Genomic DNA, 24243 nt, shown 5'->3' with positions numbered 1-24243 from the left:
ATTTTAAGGGAGAGGGTAAAAAAGGTAAATTTAGCCCTTGAAATTAGGACTTACAACCTTCCATTCGCCCATTTTCAAGAATAGGTTTTATTTAAGTGAATCCATTCGCCCATTTTCAAGAATAGGTTTTATTTAAGTGAATCCTATGGGCCAAATACCATATTTATAAAAGAGGTATGGTAAATTAATAAAAATATAAATAAATGAGAGGTATGGTAAATAAATAAAACATTTTTTATATTTACTCCATAAGTCACCTTATATTCATGTAAGGGTGTAAACAAATAAAAATATAAGTAAAGTGGAGGTATGGTAAATAAATAAAACGTCTTTTTATACTTACTCAAAAGGTATGGTAAATAAATAAAAATATAAATAAACTAGATGTATCGTAAATAAATGAAACCTCTTTTTATATTTAGTCCATAACTCTCATTCTATTTATGAAGGCTCAAGAAAGAGGTTTTATTTAAGTGAATCCTATGGGCCAAATACCATATTTGTAAAAGAGGTATGGTAAATTAATAAAAATACAAATAAACGAGAGGTATGGTAAACAAATAAAACATTTTTTTTATATTTACTCCATAAGTCACCTTATATTTAAGAACACTCAAAAAATGGGTTATATTTAGGTGAAACCTATGGCCAAAATACTATGGGACAAATACCATGGACTATATTGTTATTAATACCATGCAAAAAACCATTATTAACCCTAATATTAGAATTAATAAAAATAAAAATGGCACATGGTATTGACCCATGGTATTTACCAAAATGGAACATGGTATTGACCCATGGTATTCACCTGGAATGTAGCCTATTTAAATGGGGGAATTAAACCAGCATGTAGCCTATGCTAAGATTAACTAGGACTTTACAAAGTTTTATTATTTAGTGAAAGACTCGCCAAGATCTTACAAGATTTTATAATTGAGTAAAATATTCTAATAAAAATAAAAATGGCACATGGTATTGACCCATGGTATTCGCCTGGAATGTAGCCTATTTAAATGGGGGAATTAAACTAGCATGTAGCCTATGCTAAGATTCACTAGGACTTTACAAAGTTTTATTATTTAGTGAAAGACTCACCAACATCTTACAAGATTTTATAATTGAGTAAAATATTCGCCATGCCTAGTGAGAGATTCGCCAAAAAATTATATATACATATTATATTTTGATAAAATCGCCTTCCATTTTTCCTATATACCATGGAGATTTGCCCATTTATTATATTTATAAATTTAGGGGGGGTTCTTAAAATTTTCCCTGTCATTGATCAACTTGGCGAGGATAAGGGCCTTCGTGCTCTTGGGGGAGGGAAACTAAAGATCGAATTCTGGTAGAATAATGACCCATTGAACGTATTCAAGGCCCGTAGAGGTTCTTGTTCATGTATGAATTTTTTTCTCTCTATTATCAGGTCCTTTTCGGACCAATAACCCAGTGATGGATACTTTAGATGCTGATAGGTATAGGGTATATTCATTTTTTTGGTTGGGAGGGCTAAATAAAGGTGGCTGAGATGATGCGTATTTTAGGGATTCAAATGATTCTTGTGCCTCCTTATCCCAGTGGAAAGGGATATGATGACTAAGTAGGCACAAGAAGCCATGCGCACAGGTGGTGTAGTCGGGAACAAAGTGGCATAAGAATTTGGCCTTACCCTGAAAGCTTTGGAGCTTCTTTAAAGTTTTTGGAGGTGATATTTCCTTGATGGCCTAGATTTTGAGAGGGTCAACTCTAATACCTTGTTGGGAAACAAAGAATCCTAGTAGTAGTCCTACGGTAATGCAAAAGAAACACTTGAGAGGGTTCAATCATAGGTTATATTGTTGGCATATTTGAAACACCAGGTGGAGGTCATCCAAATGGTCATTGTTATTTTTGGATCATACAGTAAGGTCGTCCAAATATGCAAGAATGAGATGAGATAGATCATGGGAGATATAATTCACTTGATAAGAAAATATGCCCCATGGGTTTGTGAAGGTTGTTTTATATTTATCAGTGTGGCGAACCTAAATCTAAGTATACCCAGAGAACATGTCCATGAATTATAGGGCCTCATGACCTACACATGTGACGATGAATTGGTCGATGAATGGCATAAGGTAATTATACTTGGGACATGCTCGATTCGGATCTCAAAAATCCATACAAACTTGAATGGTGCCTTGTTTTTTCATGATGTGTATAGGGTTAGAAACCCAAGAAGTGTAATTGATAGGATAGATGAAGCCAACTTTGTTGAGTTTTTGAATTTCTTGCTTGATCATTTATGCTTTAGAGGGATGTAATTGACATTATTTTTGCCTAACGGGGTGGGTGTTAGGCCAGGTGTCAATATGGTGTTCCACAATGGTGGGGTTGATACCTATCATTTCAGAGTAAGCCCATGCAAATATATCCCTATATTCTTGGAACAGGGTAGTGTATGAGGCCGCCTCTTCTTAAGATAAAGCTACCTCCAGTGAGATCTCTTCGACTATGCCAGGTTTTTTTGAAATATTGGCCTTAATGGTAGGTGAAATATTTAACATGTTCCCTTCCTCGAATGCATCTGGTGTCAAGATGGGATTCTTAAACCAATCTACCTATCTTGGAGGTAGGAAATATTTTGATTCTATGGTGAAAATATCAAGGCTAGGTGTGTCACTAGGTACAAATTATTTTTTAGGTAGAAAGAAAAAATGATGATGCATAACGTCCCATGGAAATTTGGGTTTTGTCATGGTCTCTAGAATATCTTCGTTTGAATGAAAAATATTATCTAATGTTGAATTAGGTTGCACAAGGATGTTAGGGTAGAGTTTAGGAGTAGCTATGATGACCGATAAGCAAGAATATGATTTGGTGGTTGATGTCATAGAACATAGCAAAGTTGACAATGTGAAGATGGGATGGGTCTACACCATCAATGATGGTACCACTGATGAGGTGGATTTAGTTGTCTCGACACCAAAAAATCATGAGTAAGCAAAACGAATCAGGGTTCCTATTCATATGTGATGTTTTGTTTCATCGGCATTAGGTGGTAGTATACTTTCCATAATGATGGGTTCATGATGAGTGGGATAAAGTTCTTGCAACCTGTGTGTTTTCCAAGGGGAGAAAGTGTCTTCCTCATGTTGAGGTTGATGCTGAATCATAAGCTATCTAAATTATTTCAAACTACGCCATGTCTTAGAGCTATGAGATTTATTAGTGAAAATACCACACATAGAACTAGTGCTAACACTCTAAATGGTGTGAGTATCAATATCATCCATAGCGTGAGAGGATGACACCTGGTTGGTGTCATGGTATGGGGAAAGTCTGGGTTCTGGCAACCCATAGATCTTAGTATCAGCATGAGGTGTGTTCCCAATGTGACGTTATCTTAATATTTCTCTCACTACTTGAAAATGTGGAAGATACTAACAATTCTACGTATGGTGTGCTTGAGAGTATATGTGACACTGATAGTGCGGATGTCTAGCACGGTTAGGTCACGAAATATGGAATAACAAGCAAAATTTGGCTTGAATATTTCTCAACTCATAGCATTGATTTACCAGGTGGTTTGGTCTATCACATAGGGTGCACGTGTGTGGTGACTTTGACAAAATTTCCTGAGGTCGTTTTATCTTTCTTCTAGATCCAAACTGAAGGTGGTGGGGGTTGACATGTTGATGGGTGCTTGAATTTGTCTCAGGTGAGTTTTCTTCCTCAAATACACACAAGATGGACCTAGATCCATCATCCCCTATTGGTGTAGTTTTATCCATGGATTTGTTATCTGGTTCGACTAAGTCAAAGTTATTAGCGATAAATCAACAAATGAAATTAGACAGTTCACAAAATCAAGAAAGGTGTGGGAAACATGGAGTATGTTGGTTTCATGCACAAATGTGGAAAATATGATGCATATGTCTGGGAATGCCGTTTAGGTTGGTGTGTAGGTTAGGGTAATAGCTCCTAAATGGCCATAAATCAAGACATTGGTTTATGAAATGGTCTGGTTCATTGTGTAAAGCACACATGGAGGTATTTTTGGGTGTTACTAGTTATGGTTGCCTCTGTTCATGACGTGAGGTTGAGGGACCAGAAGAGGGATATGAGAATAAAGTTTCTTCCTTCGTGACATAAAAAATGTTTTTAGACTCATCATCTACCATTGGGGTGGCTGGTAGTGAATGGGTCACATTATTGGCTTGGGCAGTGCACCCAAAGCATCTCGATATCAAGGGATTTCATGGAAGTGATGAGTGTAATGATTGTATTATGTGCATATTACACATGCCTGATTGGTGTGTAATGCCTTGTTATGTACAAGTGTGATATTTTATCCAGTAGGGGGAGGATGATTCAATGGAACTTTTTGTGGCACGCCGAAGAGATTTTAGCTCATCTAACTCAAGGCACATATTCGTGGGGTGCCCAACTACTTCAAACAAATCATAGGGTGGAGGTACCCGAATTGCAAAATCTTTCCACCCTTCCCATCCATTCTATCTCACATGCACCATTGGAGAAAACTTATATTGAGATTCAGAATGTTTCAAATCCAAAAATTGTAGAAGTTATGAAAAAAATGAGGTTTCTTCTAATCTGCATCAACAACTTGTTTTAAAAGTTCAAGAACTTCATGATATGATGGCTACGAGAAATCAAAAAAGTAAAGGATATATTGAAGATTGGTTTCACTCCATCATTCATTTGCAGTATCACTCCATACTTCAACAATTTTTGGCACCATCTTTCAAGGGAAGTTGGCTTCTCATACCCTACTATTTATTAACATGCATTTTCTAAATTTGGGTATGTACATATTCGAAGCTTTATTTCAAAAATCGTTCCACTGGAAGTACACTTATACGTAATCATATTCATTTTTCAAATCAAAGTACATTAGTGTAAAAAATAAAATAAATAAGGACATAAATAAATACATTTTGTTTTATGTAAAAATTAGTTGTTTTTGTTGTAACACGTTGTGGAAATAAATATCGGTGATAAATTTTTTAATTCATTTATGTATGTAGATGAATTATAATGGAAATAATAGTTCTACAAACACTCAAATTCATTTTTATTGCCGATTTGGAAAAAATGCTTGAATATCATATTTTTTGGCTTGTGGGCTTGATGAAATTTCTAAAAACACAGTTGGAACAGTCATGTTTTGAGGGGAAAAAATGGAATATTTTTAAAACCTATCTCTATCCTAAGTAGACATTGATGTATAATTTCCAACCCAATTTGAATCACTCAATTTTGATTTGAAATGAAAAAGTTATAACCAAAACATTGACAAGGTGTCTAGCAGGCAGCTCATGAACAGAATTGGGACAGTCCATTTTTGAAGGCCTAAATGACTATATTTTGAAAACATGTTTTTATGGTATATTCCCCTATGAATTTAGTTTAAAAATCAATTTTAATCACTCACTTTCGATATCGTATGAGGAAGTTATGACAAAAATACTAATTGCCTATCGTAAATCAGAACTCTTAAAACTCTATTTTTCCAACCGTTCCTTAGAGTATTTGACCTATCAATTATTATTTTGTTAAAAACCTGTTTCTATTTGAGATAAATAAATGAATCTAATTTCATTTCCAATTTTAATCATTTGAATCCGACATCAAACAAAAAAACTATGCTTAAAATATCCACTGTTGTTCTAAGTAGGGTAATTGAAAAAGGCTCTGTTATGCAGGTTGTTCTAAGTAAAATTGACATATCATATCATTGAATTTTTAAAACATGTCTCTATTGGAGATATACCGTTGAATTATTTCTCATCTGTATTTGGAATCACTCAATTTGGAAGAAAAAAAGAAGAAGTTGTGATTAAAACACTGCAGGTTAAGATGATTGGCCACTGCTCTCTTGCAAGTGACAAATAAATTTTACTTTGTTATTTTCTATGTGGACTTTTTATACATCGGAACTATTTGTTATTTTTTTTGCATAATTCTTGGATTAGGGGAGCCCTATCACCTCTCTTTCTCCATGATTTAATGTTTTATTGCAGGTAGATACTTTTTTTTGCAGGTCCTAGGAGAATAAAGGTCAATTTATGGACGAGCGATTCTTGAAAGAAATTTTAATGAAACAAGGTAATTTCATCCAATTCATTACCCAACTGATTCATAATAGCAGAAATGAATAATTGATTTCCATTTGAAGATTCATGTCATGTCATTGCTGCCAAAACATTTTTCAAAGAGATCAGTTTTTTCCTTGAATTAGGAAATAACATCATAGTTGTTGTAACTTAATAAAGTGTTGTTTCTTTTCTGATTTTTTTTATGTTTTTGTATTTTAGGTGTTGCTCCCTTCAAATTGTAGTTTCTGCTCCATTGATGGTTGAACAATGAGGACCCCACAATACAAATTCTTGTTGCAGAAGCAAACTCTTCGACAACACCAGTCCACTAAACAATTTATTCTCTTGAAACGTATACATAAGTTTACATTTTTTATTGTTTCCTTTTTATTTGATTGGATTTGCTTGGATAATGGATTGTACATTAGTTTTTTTTTCTATTTTTTCCTTGCTGTTCCCTATAGGGAACACCAATTTTCGTATGAATTTTGTTTGCTATTCCTCTTAAGGAAACAGTTGTTGTTCCTCTTAAGGAACAACATTCGTTCCATTTAAGGAACAACAGTTTCGTATGTTTGTCTTTTTGTTGTTCCTCTTAAGGAACAACAACCGTTCTATTTAAGGAAAAAAAGTTTCGTATGTTTGTCTTTTTGTTGTTCCATTTGAGGAACAATTGTTGTTCCTCTTAAGGAATAGCGGTCGTTCCATTTAAGGAACAACTACTGCTCCTCTTAAGGAACAACTGCTATTCCTCTTAAGGAACAGCAGCCATTCCATTTAAGGAACAACATTTTCGCGTGTTTTTGTTTTTGTTATTCCATTTAAGGAATAGAGGAACAATAGTTGTTCCATTTAAGGAACAATAGTTTCATGTGTTTGTGTTTTTGCTGTTCCATTTAAGGAACAGCTGTTGTTCCTCTTAAGGAATAACAGTCGTTCCTTTTAAGGAACAACAATTTTTGGGCAAACTGGTCAAAAGAACAGCACCGCTTTCCACCTACTTTTGGAGGCCTTCCCCTTAGCCAAATTGAGTGTGCAATAGCTCGTTGGAAATCTTGTCAAGTCTACTTTCCAGAACATCTTGAATTTTTCAATTTGGAATTCATTTGCCCTATCAAAAGTCCAATCTCCCAAGACTGGTCAAAATATGCAGAATGAGGCTCCCGAAATGCATAGTGATGTTGAAGTCAACTTTGGAAGAACTTCTGCAGCTCCAAATTGAGCTCATGATAGCTCATTGGAAAGATATTTGTGTCTACGTATCATTTGACTCATCAAGCAAGTCATTTGGTCATTTCATATAAGAGAAAAATTGATTTTACTAATGTCACTCCAGAGGTGCACTAACCCTCCTGAGGCAAATGATGTTTTCAACATTTCTCCCAAACCATGAAACCTGTGTAAAAAATAAAAGAGGTTTCTCTTATTAAGTCAATGATGGAAAAAAAATTCTCTCAATTTTCTCAAATTCATATTTTCTTTCCCAAAAACACAGTTTGAAGAAAAATCGTCCCTTTGTGTGGTGAATGGCTTGTTCCTTGGAATGACTTCTCGACAAATGATGGAGACCTGATGTTTGATGATATGAAATGGCCTCATACCTTCTGATATCCATCATACCTCCTCTACTCAGATATCTCTGAACAACACTTTTGCATGTATTTTCCTTTGATGTTCCCTACAAGGAACGACGCCTTTTTGAGTGTTTTTGTTGTTCCTTCAAAGGAATAACACTTTGGGAGTATTTTCAAGAATAACCCTTCTTTCCTCTTGTGGGATTATTCCTAATTCTTCTCAACTACATTTTACTAATTCTCTTTCATGGGATGAAGTACACTACTTTTATGAGGACAAGAACTATGGAGTCTATTGAGGCATGTGAATACCTTTAACGTTATGATCTTTAACAGGATAGCTCCTTGAGGATAGATTATTTTCAAAAGGGACACAATTATTTATATACTATTTTACTGCATTGTTTTCTGCTGTACATGATACCGATTGATCATCTTAATTCCATGCTGGTTCCGCCCTCCCTGGTTATAATCTTATCTATCTATAATAAATGAGATTATGGGTTTTTTTCTATTGATATCTTCAACTTCTTCCACCATATCTGCTCTTAAGGAGTAATGAACCTCCCTCTTTTTATCATAAAAATGTGTAGTAACAGAAAAATTTTGTTCGCAGATGGAGGATAGGGGGTCTCATTACAAGCCATCCTACCATGTTCATAAGGTTGTAACAAAGTGACATTCCCATTATGGCCACCACACCAGGGTTATGATCCATTGGATAACCAAATTATCCTTGGAACAAGAGGTCTCATCACGAGCCGACCTGATCACTTTTATTACATCCCAGTGAATGGCAATGTGATTATTTAGTTACCATGCCAGCACACTAATCTCTTCTATAGAACAACACATAAATTGAGGATCCTGGCTCATATGGGTTAAAAGGCAACCCTGTCGAGGCTATGCACGCCTACTGGTAGCAGAGTCTCTGCTTATGGTATTGAAGTTACATCTTGTCGTCAATTATTACTATAATACCCTTTTCTTATTCTTTCTTTTTATCAAAGAAGTTATTTCCTTAAATTTTTCCTTGTTTTGAACCTTTATGCATGAGAAATTGTTTTCCGATCAATTACATCATTTTCAGCTAGAATACCATCAACAAAGCATATTTTTGGCATCTTTCTATCCTTTTTATTTTTTTAACTTATCATCAATCCAAAGCATCATATCTCTTATTCATAACTATGTTTACACACTCTGATCTCATTATAACCATACCTCTTGCTATCCTATTATTGATATGTGTACTCTGCTTCATTTACTATTGTATTGTTCATTCCCTTGCCTTTTCGTTAGCACAACACCTTTCATATGCTTTATGGTCATGGAATTCATTTTCCAATTATAGGGGGGAATGTATGCATTATGGGATAGCATGCGATATGATTATTGCACTCTACCATAACTTGTTGATTTGACAAAATATTAGTATTGCATGTATACAAAAGTTTCTCTGATTGAAATTTTTTCATGCATCTTATCTGTGTTATTCAAAACTAGCACTGTGGATTCAAGAACGTTGTATGCAATAGTGATTTGTTTACAGGAGAACAACAAGTATGGGGGAAACTCTATTCGCAGCATGACCACACTATTGCAACTAATAAAAGAGGCTTGAGAAACTCGCAAACGCAAACAATTATTCAGACATGATGTGCTTGCCTGGATTCCACCTTTTGCATCACTTTCAGCACCAATTCTGCCTACATCAACTTTAACAAATGCCAGCCCATACATGTCATTCTACATTTTTTTCGAAGGTAAAACTTGAGGTAAAATAGCATAATTTTCTGATTTATTATGAATTTAGGAGAATTTCATGAAAATCCATTGAGCATTATCATTCATTCCACGTCTTTACCACTTCCCATTTTTCAGAGACATCATATTTCAATTTGGGAGAATGTTGCTTTCATTCATTTTTTTCTTATGACCATATCATTAATATTCTTTATCATCCATTGATATTCTTATTTATTCTCAACACCTCCCTTATTCCATGTTGTTTTACACCAAGCATAGATTTCAACAGATGGTAGCGACCACCTCAATTTGTTTTCTAGCATTGCAAGAGGGCATGCTAATTCTTCAGTTTGGGGGAGGAATTGTTACACATGATGGATTTTTTCTACTTTCTTTCTCATTTAAAGGCATACAATTTCATTTTTATATAGTACAAAAATTGATTTGCATATAACTTTAAAATTATGAACTAAATTCTTGTAATTTCTGGATAGCAAAAGGTATCATTAAAATACAAAAACCGAGATAATTTCAAATTAAATTAGATCATAAAATTTTGAAAGTCATGCACTATCACCTACATCCATTTTGTTTATATATCATGATCCGTGCATCAAAACGATCTGATTTTTGGATCATAGAAGCATTAATATAGTAGAAATCTACTTGCAAAATTTCAACAAAATCTGGTTTGTAGCTTTTGAGAAAATGGTTAATGAAGTTTTCTGTTACCCATATCATATTTTGCCGCAACTTCATATACATATAGTTGAACGTCAATGTAAAAATTGTTACGCCTTCATCAAGATTGCTAAAATTGAATGTTCATTATTTGAGAAAGAATTCACTTGTTTTATCCATTTCATGAGTTGGGATGAACAATTGTTGTATTATCGCTTGTTTAACACAGAGTCTTTGGGTTGCATGAGGACATGCAATATATTCAGTTTTGGGTTGCATGAGGACATGCGATATATTCAATTTGGGGGTATGTTGGGCCGCTAATATGTCATTATTATTATCACTTTTTAACACCTATTTCACCCATTTCTACCGTTCTTTATCAAATCATTTATCATGGTTTATCATATAATTCCATCTTATAATTATTTATGCTCTTATGAATAAATATTATTTCTTCTCCTTTATTTTTAATAAATTGATGATTATTATGCATGATTTTACCAATGATGGTTTAATAATAATTTTTTTGTAACATTACTCACCATTTTAGTCTCCAAGATATTTTTCATATTGCAGATTTGATCTCCACCTCATCATTAAATGTGCCAACTCAGAAATTCACTTGAATAAGAAGTGAGAATTTTACATTGGACGTTTTGGGCAAATGGAGAAGAATATGGAAAATCTGAAACATGGTTTTTGTCCAGAGTGGACCAAATTAGTTTTGTGATGATCCGTTTTCCCAATTTCGGTCTGTATTAAGAGTAACAGAAAGTTATCTAAAGACATTTTTCTCAGATTCACTGTTGTGGCTGTTTTCCAAATTATCTCAGTTGCAATACCGAATTCGACCTGTTCTTGTTGAATGCTGATGGAAAGATATCTCAGATATGATCTTGTTGATCAATTTGTTGTGAACAATCCAATTTTGTAATGAGGATTATTTTGTAATCATCTTCGTTGTAACTTCTTGTTGGATAGGTAAATCCCCTCTGCGGACAGAGGCGATCCCACTAGCCTAAAACAGAACTAGCCACAATCAATTCACGCTGCCACGCAAGTTCCTAGTTGTACATTAAAGGTGAATTAAGAAGACCAACCTGGAATCCAACGCTATAGTCGAAGCAGAGTTGGTATTCCCGGTCCCTCGCTCCGGCAGGTCACAATCCTTGCGATCCTTGCAAACGGACACCTGCACATGCAAAGGAAGAAACAAATACAAGCATAAAATCCACCAAGGAATAACTATATTTTAGTCAGAAAGGAAATAAATCAAACATCACTATAATAGACAATGAGATTGGAACCATAACAGCAGTCGTTCATTAATAAATAATAGACAGGAAAAGTTACAACCAAGGTTCTGACGTTGAACCTCTCCTCTGGCTGGGCGAGCAACTATATGTGTCTTGCAATGTACCTCCTCTCCGGCAGCATAACCTTTCTATGCTTCACTATCACTCACGACAAGTATAATCACAACTAGCACTCCTCCCAAAAACTCCTCCCAAAAAAACTTCCCTGTCTAATGCATGAGGACAGATATTTATAGATGGAGAAGGGAGAAAGATTCGATGAACCAAGACACCCATTATGGATTGGCATTATCTCTAAAAAGCCACTGTGGATAGATGTCAAGGATAGATGATGACTCTCGACCTCTATCAGATGGATTTTTCCCTCAAAGGACTTTGTGATCTCAAGGGAAAAAACAGATGGGCGTGCGTTTAGCAAAAATCATTACCAAACTGGGCTGGCACGGGTGTTGTTCTGTGACAGAGCGCCAATGGTCGCGCCCTCTTTTGAGGATCTCAGTGATTGGCGCGGGTAAGATACTTGTGGACCTGCGCCAATGGAAAAAGAGTACTTTTTAGGGAGAATTTGCAGAAGGTGTCTTCAGGGAACATGAAGTACATACTCAGGGGAACATGATGCAAGTGTTTTTGGGTTATGTCACTGTTCACAGGTCCCGGAATTCATTCTCCAATGTACGGGAACGGGGCGATAGGGATGGTGACCAATGGTGACAAATTACTGTGTAACAGATGCCCCCTAAAGCATGAAGTCCGAGAGGGAAAGAGAGGGGTGAAATGCTTTACAAGAACACACAAGAACACATATAGTTGCTGCCGAGGATCTGCCTTGAGAGACACGACTGATAGTTCAATTACATGATGTACGTGGTATGGTCGCAGCCATCCATAAGAGAGTACATAAATAATCTAGATCCATAGTATGGACGCAGCCATCTGGTTAGGATCAATGAATTGACTCAGGTATGGTCGCAACCATCCAGTGAATGAGTCATATATCAAGAATCACGCCTGGATTACAACAGACACAATCCAGGGTCTTGCGCTCCATCTCGACCCGAACAGAAGTACAAGTTCAAGCATGTGAACATGTAAGCTGAAGTCGAACATGCATGAACATCGTCTGATTACCAGTCAATATTGGAAACTGTTAACAGACGCGAGAGGTACCATCAATAATGACAATGGCCCTCAAGGTACTATAGGTACAATCTACGGCGTGTGAATTAGTGATCTGAAGTCGAACACCCATAGAATCATTCGATCGGAGGCCAATGATGAAAACCTCACGTCGAACACGAAGAACCTGCCATTAAGGCATGCAGGCTCCAAGGCACCGGCAGGGAGTCTCTAGATCAGCTTCCTGGATAATGAGCTGAAGTCGACAGGAAGTGACCTTGATCGAAGGTGGGCCATAATGTTTCCCACATCATTGACACGAGACAGAGAGATAATGTTGTGAATCAAAATTGTACGAGCTATCAAAGGGAGGTTGTTTCTTTGCAGAGGTCAACTTCTCTTGAACATATCGGCGGCACATTAATGGAATTGGCAGTATTTGACATCAATGTATCAAAGGTCATGATGACGAGGCAATGAGTAGATGAGAGGCCAAATAGGGTACCCAAGTCCATGGAAGCAAGTGAAAAATATGAGATGAGATATCCCCACCCTAGACACGAAATCAGAAAAGTGCCATGTTCAAGAGCGACATACTGCCGACACGATAATAATTATGGTTCCAAAATTTTCTTTTTCCCCACCATTTCTGACGAGTACCCCAGTTATTTTTAACAAGATTGATGGGGATAGCATATTCTTGTGGTGTGTCATTTCGACAAAATCCGATGTCATCAGGTTTTAACGAGTCTAACAAAGGAAGAACTCGGCGTCTTTTCATGTTTAGAGAGTTTGAAAAGACAGAAGAAAAGGAAACTCCAGGGGTGTCCTTTTTCGTAAAGTTGTGTCTCTCAGGCCCGAAAAAGTATAAAATAATGCCCAAAAGAACCGCCCGACCATTACGATCGAGGAGTACTTTTCATAAATAGTGATTTCAACCTGAAAAAGTAAAAAAGCGATCAAAATCACGTCATTTCGTAACCATTAACGAGTTTGAAACGACAAAAACCCGGTAATCTTTTTACGTTTTAACGGTCGACAAAAAGAACTTAAAACGACCGCCCCTTATTAACGTTTAACGAGTCAAGAGGAGTAACTCGGCAATCTTTTCCTTTTTAAATGGTCAGAAAAGAGCTAAAAGCGGACCTCCATTTTATTCTCTTTAACGAGTCAAAAAGGAAAAAATACTCGGCAATCTTTTCATATTTTACGAGTCAGAAAAGAGCGTAAAGGTGACTCGTCCTGTAGGAACGAGTGGTATAAAAGGTAGCAACTGGTTCCGATAATGGTGGAACTACTCAAAACATGTAATGGTCAAGAGGCTGGCTAATAAAACCACTCATCGCTGCGGTTCCTCAGGGAAGGAAAAACAACCAAGTGAAAGCGTATGATCGGCCAAAGAGATGGTGGCGATGGAATGAAAACAACCAAGGCTCATTGAACAAAATTTAGCAGATAGGCGGCAATCACAAGATTTGAATCAGGTATGGGTTCATTTTTACACAAGCTTGAACCATGGAGAACTTTGCTTGGATTCGGTTTCATGTTTACACAAGCTTGAAACGAAAAACTATGCTTGCTATAAATTTGCATGCCCCCAGCATGATAATGCAAATCGAGGTACATGCCCCCCAAGCTTCATGGCATTCACGGAGTGGATGGAATGAAGGTTCACTTGGAAAGACTCGATTTTGAAAAGGAGGATGCATGCCCCCCGGGCTTCAGTCACGCGCCCGGGTCAACTGCCGTCATCAGGATGACGAACTGGATGTTGAGGCATTTCCTGTGGAAATAAGACCATTTAGGAATGGTAGATGACTATATGTGAAGCGTGAACCGGGGAACGAAAGTTGGTCTACGACCTTGATCGTCCTTCCTTCGTGCGGAAAACACATCACTCTAAAGAGTGAGGACACAATTGCACGTATGCGATAAATATAGTCTCGCCCAAGGAGTAAATTGTAATCTAACGGACCTTGGACTACCATGATGCCCATTTGAACGGTCTTCCCTTCTAATGTGATAGGTACATTGGGAAGAATTCCTAAAGGTCGAATGGTTTCTCGATGAAAACCTGTAAGGTTTCTCATCTCAGGCAGAAGCAGTGGCGAACCAAGTGCTTCCCAAGCTGTTGAAGAAAGGATGCTCACAGGAGATCCCTCATCAATAATGGTACCGGCCATAACCATTCGGTAGACTTGGACTATAATTCGAAATGGTATGGAAGCTGGTAACCAAGGATTGCCTAGTTGATCCCAATTGAAGGAAACAACTAGGTTGCTTGGAGGTGGGACCGGATAAACGACCGGATATGACTCTGATGAATTGCCTTCCAGCTACGAAGGAATGAGAAGGATACTCACTTGATCATTAGAGTCTGTGTTTATGAATAGAATTTGGACGGGGTGGCCTTCATTCTTTACAGTGATAATATCATCTGAGGATGGAACTTCTGAAGGCAAAACCGGGTCAACTGTCATCTGGACCTTTTGAAAGACCGGGTCAACTGTCATCTGGACCTTTGGACTTTCGTTTGGTTTGGATTCAGATGGTTCATCCTTGATGATAAACACTCCTGGAACAAAGTGGTGGATAGACGATGAACGTAAATCAACACTCTTTCCGACCAGGGACTGGTCTGGAACAGGCTGAGCACAGCCAGGTTCGGGAAGAGAAGGCTGGACAAGAGAGGAATCTTGGTTGATTTCTTTGCCAGCAGGGGAACGTTCTACAAACCCTGAGGATAGATCGAAGGAATCGGAAAATGGAGTCGTTGCAGCAATAATCTCAACGTAGTTAAGTTCGGCAGGACTCAACGGCATTTTGTCGCCCCAAGAATCTACTTGGTCAATGGGAGGGATGATCTACGAATCAGAACAAGTAGTGATCATATTAACAGAGGCGACGTTAGGAGGTGGGAGTGGAAAAACACCCATAAGGGCAGGATCTTTAAAAAGTCCGGCCCCCAAAATCTCGGATAATTTCAGAGTATGCTCCACAAAAGGGATGTTACCTTCAGAAGAAGAAGCGAAAAAAGATAGCTGGTCCACGGTAATAATCTTCCCTTGATGAGGGAAACGGATGATATGAAACAGTGATGAAGCAACAGCTTTCATCGCGTAGATCCAGCTACGCCCGAGAAGGAGGTTGTAGGTAAGAGTAGCATCAACGACTTCAACTTCCATCTCGACCGTCTTCCCTTCTAAAGTAATGGGTAAACGTTGGAGTATACCATAAGGACGAGAGGCTCTTCCATCAAAGGCTTCCAAGGTTGTGGGAGACTGACTCAGGGTAGGAGACCCAATAGCTTTCCAACAGGCGACAAACATGATGCAAGTTGAAGCACCTTCATCGATGACCGTACGGTGAATTGTTTTGGAATCAATGATAACCTGTATAAGGAAAGCGATTTGAGGAGGCAGTTTCTGCGTATGGCATTCCAAGTCAAAAGTAATTAGATCCGAATCTGTCGAGTCTATGCTACCAATAGCAGATAGCAAGGACTTCCTCTGAGAAGGGCAGCTCTGGAGAACTTCTAAAGCAGACATAGCAGACGGAGTCTGCGCTAAGTCCTCAACGATATTGTAGTGCTGGGCAGCACGAGCATTAGGGTTGTAAGAAGATTTCCAGAGTACTCCTTTTGGAGGGGGTCAAAGAGGCGTCTCAGTTGTAGGTCTCTCAATATGGAGGGGACCCGAACTGAACGGAGGAGCACTAGAGGGTATCTCAAGCTCCTTCCCGGTAGATGGTGGATAATCTTTTGTTCGAGTACTGATATTGATGGGTATCGTTCCAACCATAAATACTTGAGAACCAAAGGAAGAGGGAGGCTGAGATGGGTCAGCCACCATTTGAGTTTTTTGAGTTTGCTGTGAGGGAAAGGGTTCTTTAAGCACCGCAGGAGTCCCGGGAGCGCCTTTCAACAAATGACTAACTTCGGACCGCCTAGGGCAGTCCTTCGTATAGTGATCCTCATCACAGATAAGACATAGATACTTGGGTTTGCGTTTGGCACCCTCCTCGGGCGGAGGGTTAGGGGTATCCTGCTTGGGTTGATCTGGCTTATTCTTCGATTTCTCTTTCTTCTTTGCTTTCGAGGCTTTGTCTATCGTGGTGGATTGGACGACATTGACCTCGGAAGTAACATTTGAAGTGGGTATTACCTGGGAGGTGGGTTCATTCGAAACAGGTGGTTTTTTCTTCCCAGGGTTCGCGGAATTTTTCTTTGAGGATGAACTAACAGTACCAATAATACCGTCAACAGTTGGTGTTGGCGGGGCTTTGGATGTTCCTGGTCTAGGGGCATCAGGTAAATAATCATACAATGTACCTGACTGAGAGTAAACCAAGTCAAGGTACTGAGCTCGCGCGATAGCTTGCTCTTCAGTGACACACGCTCCCATGGCGATATCCCGAGCTATTGGAGGCACGAACGAAGTCGTAAACCAATCAGTAAGCAGCTGGTCGGGAATCCAAAATTTGATCATACGTCTACGCCGTCTCCATTCATGGATATGATCAGAGATATGCGTAGCCGTCGTTTGTCTCAAGGATGTGAGGAGGTGTGTACCCGTTTCATATCGAACGGGCAACTGAAAATGAGTGAGAAATGCCATAGCCAAGGAGTTAAAATCCTGAAAGGATCCGCGATTGAGTTCGATATACCACTTAGCGGCAGAGCCGGTGAGAGTCCTTTGAAAAAGACGCAACCGAATGGAATCATCAAGCCATTAATTGGATGAGCACCATAGGTGATAAGTCATGACATGAGCTTGTGGGTCCTCATTAGGCTTACCATCGAATTTTGGACAGTCACCAGGAATCTTTGTTGGAACCGGAGGCCAATATGGATTATGCAGGATAGGATCATTGGTCAATTTAGAGACATCCGGTAATTCTAAAGTCGCTAAGAAAGGTAATTGAGGATTAAAGGACATCTGAGGCTGCTGTTGGGATGGATGCCCCCAAGGGCTTGGTCCAGACGGATTTGGCCCCATAGGGTTTTGTCCGTAAGGATTTAAGTTTTGCCCCCCAGGACTCTACGGATTACCAAATGGTCCCGCAAAAGCACCGTATGGTTGCGAATAATAAGGATTCGTCTGCGGTTGTTGGTAATTTTGGTACGAGGCAAACATAGGTTGCCCTTGAGGTTGCTGGTAATCATAGGGTAGCTGGGCTCCAACGTGAGGCGGAGGAGTGGGCGGAGGGTGATAAGGCGGCTGGACTCCAAATGGAGGCGGAGGAGTAGTCGGAGGTTGATACGGTGGCTGGGTTTGAAACCCGGCTTGCGGTTGAAACCCCGACGGTTGTTGGGGTCCAGCCTGGGGCGAAAAACCAGGTTGAGCAGGACCAGAAGGATGTCCTGTAGGTTGGGCTATCTGGCCGGAAGGATAACCTTGTTGATATTGTGGTTGACCCCCTTGTCCAGAAGGTGGTGCCTGCTGATACTGAGGTTGGCCTAACTGCTGGGATTGGAGCTGTTGTTGCGCAGCTGAAGGTTGTCCTAAGGAACCAGATGGCTGAGTGGGCTGGGCAGTTGGTTGGCCTAACTGGATTTGAGGCTGACCGGCTTGCCCAGAAAGTTGATTATACTGGACGGTAGGCTGACCATGTGGTTGAATAGCTGGTCCAGATATTGAAGCATACTGGACATTGGGTTGGTTTAGGTTAACAGTTTGTTGACCAATTTGTCCAGTAGGATAACCTTGCTGGAGACCAGGTTGGGCTGGTTGAACAGACGACTGACCTGAGTTGCCAGAAGGTTGCACAAAAGAAGAGGAAAAGGGAGCACCAGTAGCGAAAGGGTTTCCACGAAAGGATTGCCCTTGTTGGTCTTGAGGGGGTTGTCTTGGAGACTGCGCAGATGAAACTTGACCACCATGGAAAGAGGTGGAGGTCCAATCAATTGACAATGGAACTGATACCTCAACAACCGGTTGGGATGACAAATATGGATCGTATGGCCCCTGTATGGGGACATTTGTCATGGGATCAAAAACTCCAAACAAGGAAACCGAAGGACGACTAAAAATAGGAGTCGAAGAGGCTGCACAGACCGTTGGAGCGGTTGTGAATGAGGTAACAGCTGGACTGCGACTTTGCGGAGTAAAAGGCTCCGTAGTAGGAAGAGTGTGTGGTGACCAAATGGAACCCGTAAAAGGAGTTCCAGAGGGCATAGTATCTCTTAAAGCTTTATAGCCTGGTGGGAAATTTGTAGTAGTAGGTGTACTACTAACATGTGTAGGGTCCATTGAGGTGGGAATTTCACCACTCGTCGCAACGGACTCATCAGTCGTTGTAGGGGACAAATCATCCATGTCAGAGGAAAAAGGTGGGACTGACACACGAGGAGAAGTATAGTCCCAAAACGGTACACTGTCCTCAGACGGTTCCCACGTAGGGTTCCAATGAAAATGGTAAGTCTCGTCGCCCGGGGCACGAGAACTAAGTGGTTGTATACTTGGAACCATAGGAAGACTCACAACCGGTATCTCGGCAGAAGACGAAATTGGTAATTCAGCCAGGATGAAACTTCACAAACCTAAGGAATCTACCGAGACAACCCCTACTCAAACTAACGCACACAAAAATCTAATTGGGTAGATGTTATCGTAGCCAAATAAATTTTAAGACGCAAAGACACGACTTGACCTTTTCATGTTTTAAGAGTCGAGAAAAGGACAAAAGATGACTCTAGTCTCCTTCGAATATTTAATGAGCACGAAGTGACAAGACACTCACAGGCACCTTTTCTTTTAGGGAGTCCGAAAAGGATCAAAAGTGACTACTCTGGAGACTCTAGGCAAGAGGTTTACCAAACAATCCGTAAAAGTGCTTATACACCTTGGCAATCAGATGAAAACCAAGGACTTCCCGTACTGCAGTCAATCTTCTTGAATGTTGTGTTCAGTGCATTATGGCTTGTAAGGCGGCAAACTCGGCTTCCTATGGATAAAGGATGATAGCCTAGTGGGGTCTCCCGTATATACGCGACGGTACGTGGGAGCTCAGTCCGTATTGGCACCTATCGTTTCACCGTGGAGGAATCACCCAACCACTCAACGGTAAGCTACCAGGTTTAAAGACGCCGGAACACGTCTCTAACCTAGACCTCTAGAATGTTTGCGTTAGGTTCCAATGCCATGTTATGTTCATTGAGTTTATTTTAAAGTTTATCTTTAATTATGTTTCAGTTTTTTGGTCCTACCGTATGTGATATCTCAAAAGCTTCTTAGATGCAAACTACATGCCAAAACTATACCATTTCATTCGATGAATTCTATCTACAGGAGGGTTGAGATCTTTACACAAACGAAATGATCACTCAGCAAACAACAAAGATCCTAATGCAGCTAATAACAAGAAATGAAAATTTTTCTTTTTCTTTTTAATAGCAACAAATAACAATAAACGCTAACTAATATGATGCAAAAGATCTTTTGTTTTTCTTTCTTTTAAGATGGCATGATGCATTTAAACAAATCTTAAGAGATATTCACAAGTATACACAATCCAAGTTCACTCAATGAAATAGAACCAATTCTGAAACACCAAGATGAACTATGCAAACAAGGAAAAACACAAAGACTTTCAATGAACCATGTAATCTAAGTTCAAATGAAGTCGAGCAAAATCCAAAGAAGATAGAAGTGAATCACCCAAAGCATAGAAGAATAAGCTTCAACAACCACTAGATATGTGTGAAAAACAACCAAAAGGTTGACTGGAGAATCAAAGAACCGACACTTCCCACAGAAAGCTCGACATGCAAAGTCACTAGATGTTCTAGCACTGGAATACAAAGTCGATAGAAATAAGCAAACGACTGAAGGATAAAGGCACAACCAGTCAAACAGAGTTTCAACACACTCCCAGAAGCTGCAAGAGATATAAAAAGACAAAAATCCGAGTCGAAAGAGGTTCCAACAAACACACAGGCAAAATTCACAGAGCTGGCGCGACTGTCAGCCTGCAACTTGCGCTACCAGAAGATTGGCGCGGGTTGCTGTTGGGCAACATTCGCCAACTGGCGTGACTGTCAGAGCAAAAAACGCGCCAGCTAAGCTTGCCGGCTTAAAAAATAAATAACATGACCCCAGATCAGGCCGACAGCATTCAGATGGATCAAACAGTAAATAACAATCTCAAAACCGACCCAGAAAGCTCATTCACTCAAGCAAACAAGAGAAAATTAACATGCAAGACAAATTCCAAATAGCTTCTCCCCAGCGGAGTCGCCAAATTGTGGGATAGGTAAATCCCCTATGTGGACAGAGGCGATCCCACTAGCCTAAAACAGAACTAGCCACAATCAATTCACGCTGCCACGCAAGTTCCTAGTTGTACATTAAAGGTGAATTAAGAAGACCAACCTAGAATCCAACGCTATAGTCGAAGCAGAGTTGGTATTCCTGGTCCCTCGCTCCGGCAGGTCACAATCCTTGCAATCCTTGCAAACGGACACCTGCACATGCAAAGGAAGAAACAAAGACAAGCATAAAATCCACCAAGGCACAACTATATTTCAGTCAGAAAGGAAATAAATCAAACATCACTATAATAGACAATGAGATTGGAACCATAACAGCAGTCGTTCATTAATAAATAATAGACAGGAAAAGTTACAACCAAGGTTCTGACGTTGAACCTCTCCTCTGGCTGGGCGAGCAACTATATGTGTCTTGCAATGTACCTCCTCTCCGGCAGCATAACCTTTCTATGCTTCACTATCACTCACGACAAGTATAATCACAACTAGCACTCCTCCCAAAAACTCCTCCCAAAAAAACTTCCCTGTCTAATGCATGAGGACAGATATTTATAGATGGAGAAGGGAGAAAGATTCGATGAACCAGGACACCCATTGTGGATTGGCATTATCTCTGAAAAGCCACTGTGGATAGATGTCAAGGATAGATGATGACTCTCGACCTCTATCAAATGGATTTTTCCCTCAAAAGACTTCATGATCTGAAGGGAAAAAACAGATGGGCGTGCGTTTAGCAAAAATCATTACCAAACTGGGCTGGCACGGGTGTTGTTCTGTGACAGAGCGCCAATGGTCGCGCCCTCTTTTGAGGATCTCAGTGATTGGTGTGGGTAAGATACTTGTGGACCTGCGCTAATGGAAAAAGAGTACTTTTCAGGGAGAATTTGCAGAAGGTGTCTTCAGGGAACATGAAGTACATACTCAGGGGAACATAATGCAAGTGTGTTTGGGTTATGTCACTATTCACAGGTCCCGGAATTCGTCCTCCAATGTACGGGAACGGGGCGATAGGGACGGTGACCAATGGTGACAAATTACTGTGTAACACTTCTCTCTACTCTCTGTGTATTTAAATGAAAACAAAGATCAAAGAGGGAGGAATGGGAATTATGGAGAATTAGATGGATTATTAGATTAGAGATAGATAGGATAGGATAGGAGGAATGGGAGAATTACTATTGAAATTGTAACTTTGATCATTGACTCTCACTGTTGAAGCAGAGCACAAACTTCTTGTAACGATTATGCAATGATTAATATATAAAAGTAGTTGTTGTTCCTTCGCATCTACTGAAGTAATCCGGCGGTATTCACTGGCGGCTAAGGGCCCGTCTCCTGGTGGATCTACTTGCTGCTCCTGTACCATACAGTGTGGTTTGCCTAATTTCTCATTTTTGCAAGTGTGGTTTGTTTAAATGATTACCTTCTGCAATTGAATTGTGTTGTTGTTCATTTCCATCATAACAAGATCATTGCTTTCTGCAAGTATATGGTTGTGTTGTTCATTCTAATTACAAAGCTTTGCTGTTCATTTCAGTAACTTAGTTTTGTTGTTCATTGCAGTCACATAAGCTTTGCTATTCATTTCTATTATATAGCTTTGCTGCTCATTTACTTTCTACAATCATCTAGTTTTTCCTTTTATCATTCTTACAGTTAACAAAATTATCTTATTTACATAATCTGCAGTGGTATCGTTGATTTACTTCATTTTAATTTCCAATTTGGTTATTTAGTGTGTTGTGTGTGAGGTCAACAACTGTAAAGAACATTGGCTATTACTATCAACACTCTCAGATTGAGGATCTTATTTATGCTTGATTTAGTTTACATCAGTTAAACAAGGAATGAGTTATTGCTATTGTATCCTTGACTGATAATTGTTGTTATTTTTTTGAATAAATGATTTAGTTTCAAAGCATTGAGTTTCCTTTAATTGCAAATGAGTTTTATTTAAAGCATCTGTTTACTCTTGTGTTTGAAAGCACTGTACTGCAATTTAGAAACATTACTCTTGAGTAAATAGTCGCCACAAACTCTGTACACTCTTGAAATAAGAGGACTTGCCTGGGTTGACAATTAATGTGGGATAAATAGTAGTTTTAAAAGACACCTTTTATACCTCAACAGATACCTGGAACTGGTTTCTGATCTTGATGGGTGTTTGACGAAATCATCATGCACACTGGGGGTCCTATGGTCAGAGAGGTATCCTATACCATAGGTGGGTTTCCTGGGAATGTCACGATGAGCATTGATGGTTTAAATTGCGTAGGGTTAAATTCAATGTAAGTTGTGATCAACTTAGGAGAAGATCCAACAAAAGGTAGCACACCATCAAGCGAAGTTGATGTATTCTTCTCATACTATGTGAGTTTGTCAATTGTAATAACTTTCCCATCATGGGGCAACATCATTACCTTGAAAATCGAAGGTGCTACTACTGACATTTCATACATATAAATTCATCCAAGAAGGATATTATAATCCAATTGTGCGTCCAACACTTCGATGTCTATGAGCACAATTTTACTCGCAAGTTGTACTAGAATGCCTTGGTATAGGCCTACAAGAACAGAAGGGTGGTCATTGTATGCTATGCGAGTGATGTTAGAGTGTTTGAGTTTGGGAGATCAAAGGCTTTTCAAAATTGTTTTGTACATAATAAATGTGGATGCCCCCTTGTCGACTATGCAACAATGGACGGTGACATTTTGGATTGAGACTAGAATTTGAAAATCGACTATTGATGGAGGATGTGGGATGGATTTGTCTAAGTCAAAGACCAATAAATGAGAATTGGTAGGATTGATTTATCTTAATGAGGAAAGTAATGCTTTCTATTGGGTTGGGCATGATTGCAAAACTTCCAAAGCTAACATAGCTTAAGGATTTTGATCTAGGTCATCGACTATGCTATAATTGTGAGTGGCCTTTGATTTCTATCCAACTCACTGTAAAGGAACTTTAACCATCTTTTTGATGGGTTCCATGGCATATCTATGGTTTTTAAAAGGGTTTGTAGGTGCTACATTAGTCGAGGTGGAAGGGTTGGTTTTTGGTCAATTTTCGTACTCTTGGTTGCACGTCTACAGTGGAACTTCATCCCCTGCCATGTAAATGTCATGTTTTGAGGTACTTTGGGAACTTCCTCCATGAGGGTTTTGGTTTCCTTGGGAGTGTTCCTGATGGGTATTTACCACTCCTTTATGGGGGAATGGATTCTACATTACAATAGGTTTTTGAATTCCCATACTTGCCCCCCACTGTCTTTCATCCTTTTCAACTCAAGGAGTTGGGGATAGTAATGGGTGTAATGACCATATTCCCTACAAATGGCACAAGAATGATTATACTGTAGACTCTCCATGGTTTTGATTCTGGTTGCTGTTGCACCCAACCGGTGCCCGCAGAGGTTGCTGATAATA

The 24243-nt window shown here is 39.2% G+C and overlaps 1 protein-coding gene across 1 annotated transcript in view; it reads left to right on the top strand.

Moving 5' to 3' along the window:
* LOC149209150 (uncharacterized) overlaps positions 1-17794 on the top strand; it is an 89832-nt gene extending 72038 nt beyond the window's left edge. The window contains exon 3 of the mRNA XM_089398526.1: positions 17684-17794. Coding sequence (XP_089254652.1) covers positions 17684-17794 — 111 coding nt within the window. The remainder of the gene's footprint in view (positions 1-17683) is intronic.
* The last annotated feature ends 6449 nt before the right edge of the window (positions 17795-24243 follow it).

The sequence above is a fragment of the Pinus tabuliformis genome, chromosome 1_2, assembly GCF_031772625.1.
Source record: "Pinus tabuliformis cultivar Carrire ecotype Pingquan chromosome 1_2, CPIR1, whole genome shotgun sequence".
Classification (NCBI taxonomy): Eukaryota; Viridiplantae; Streptophyta; class Pinopsida; order Pinales; family Pinaceae; genus Pinus; species Pinus tabuliformis.
This window is presented reverse-complemented; position numbering and strand designations above follow the sequence as displayed.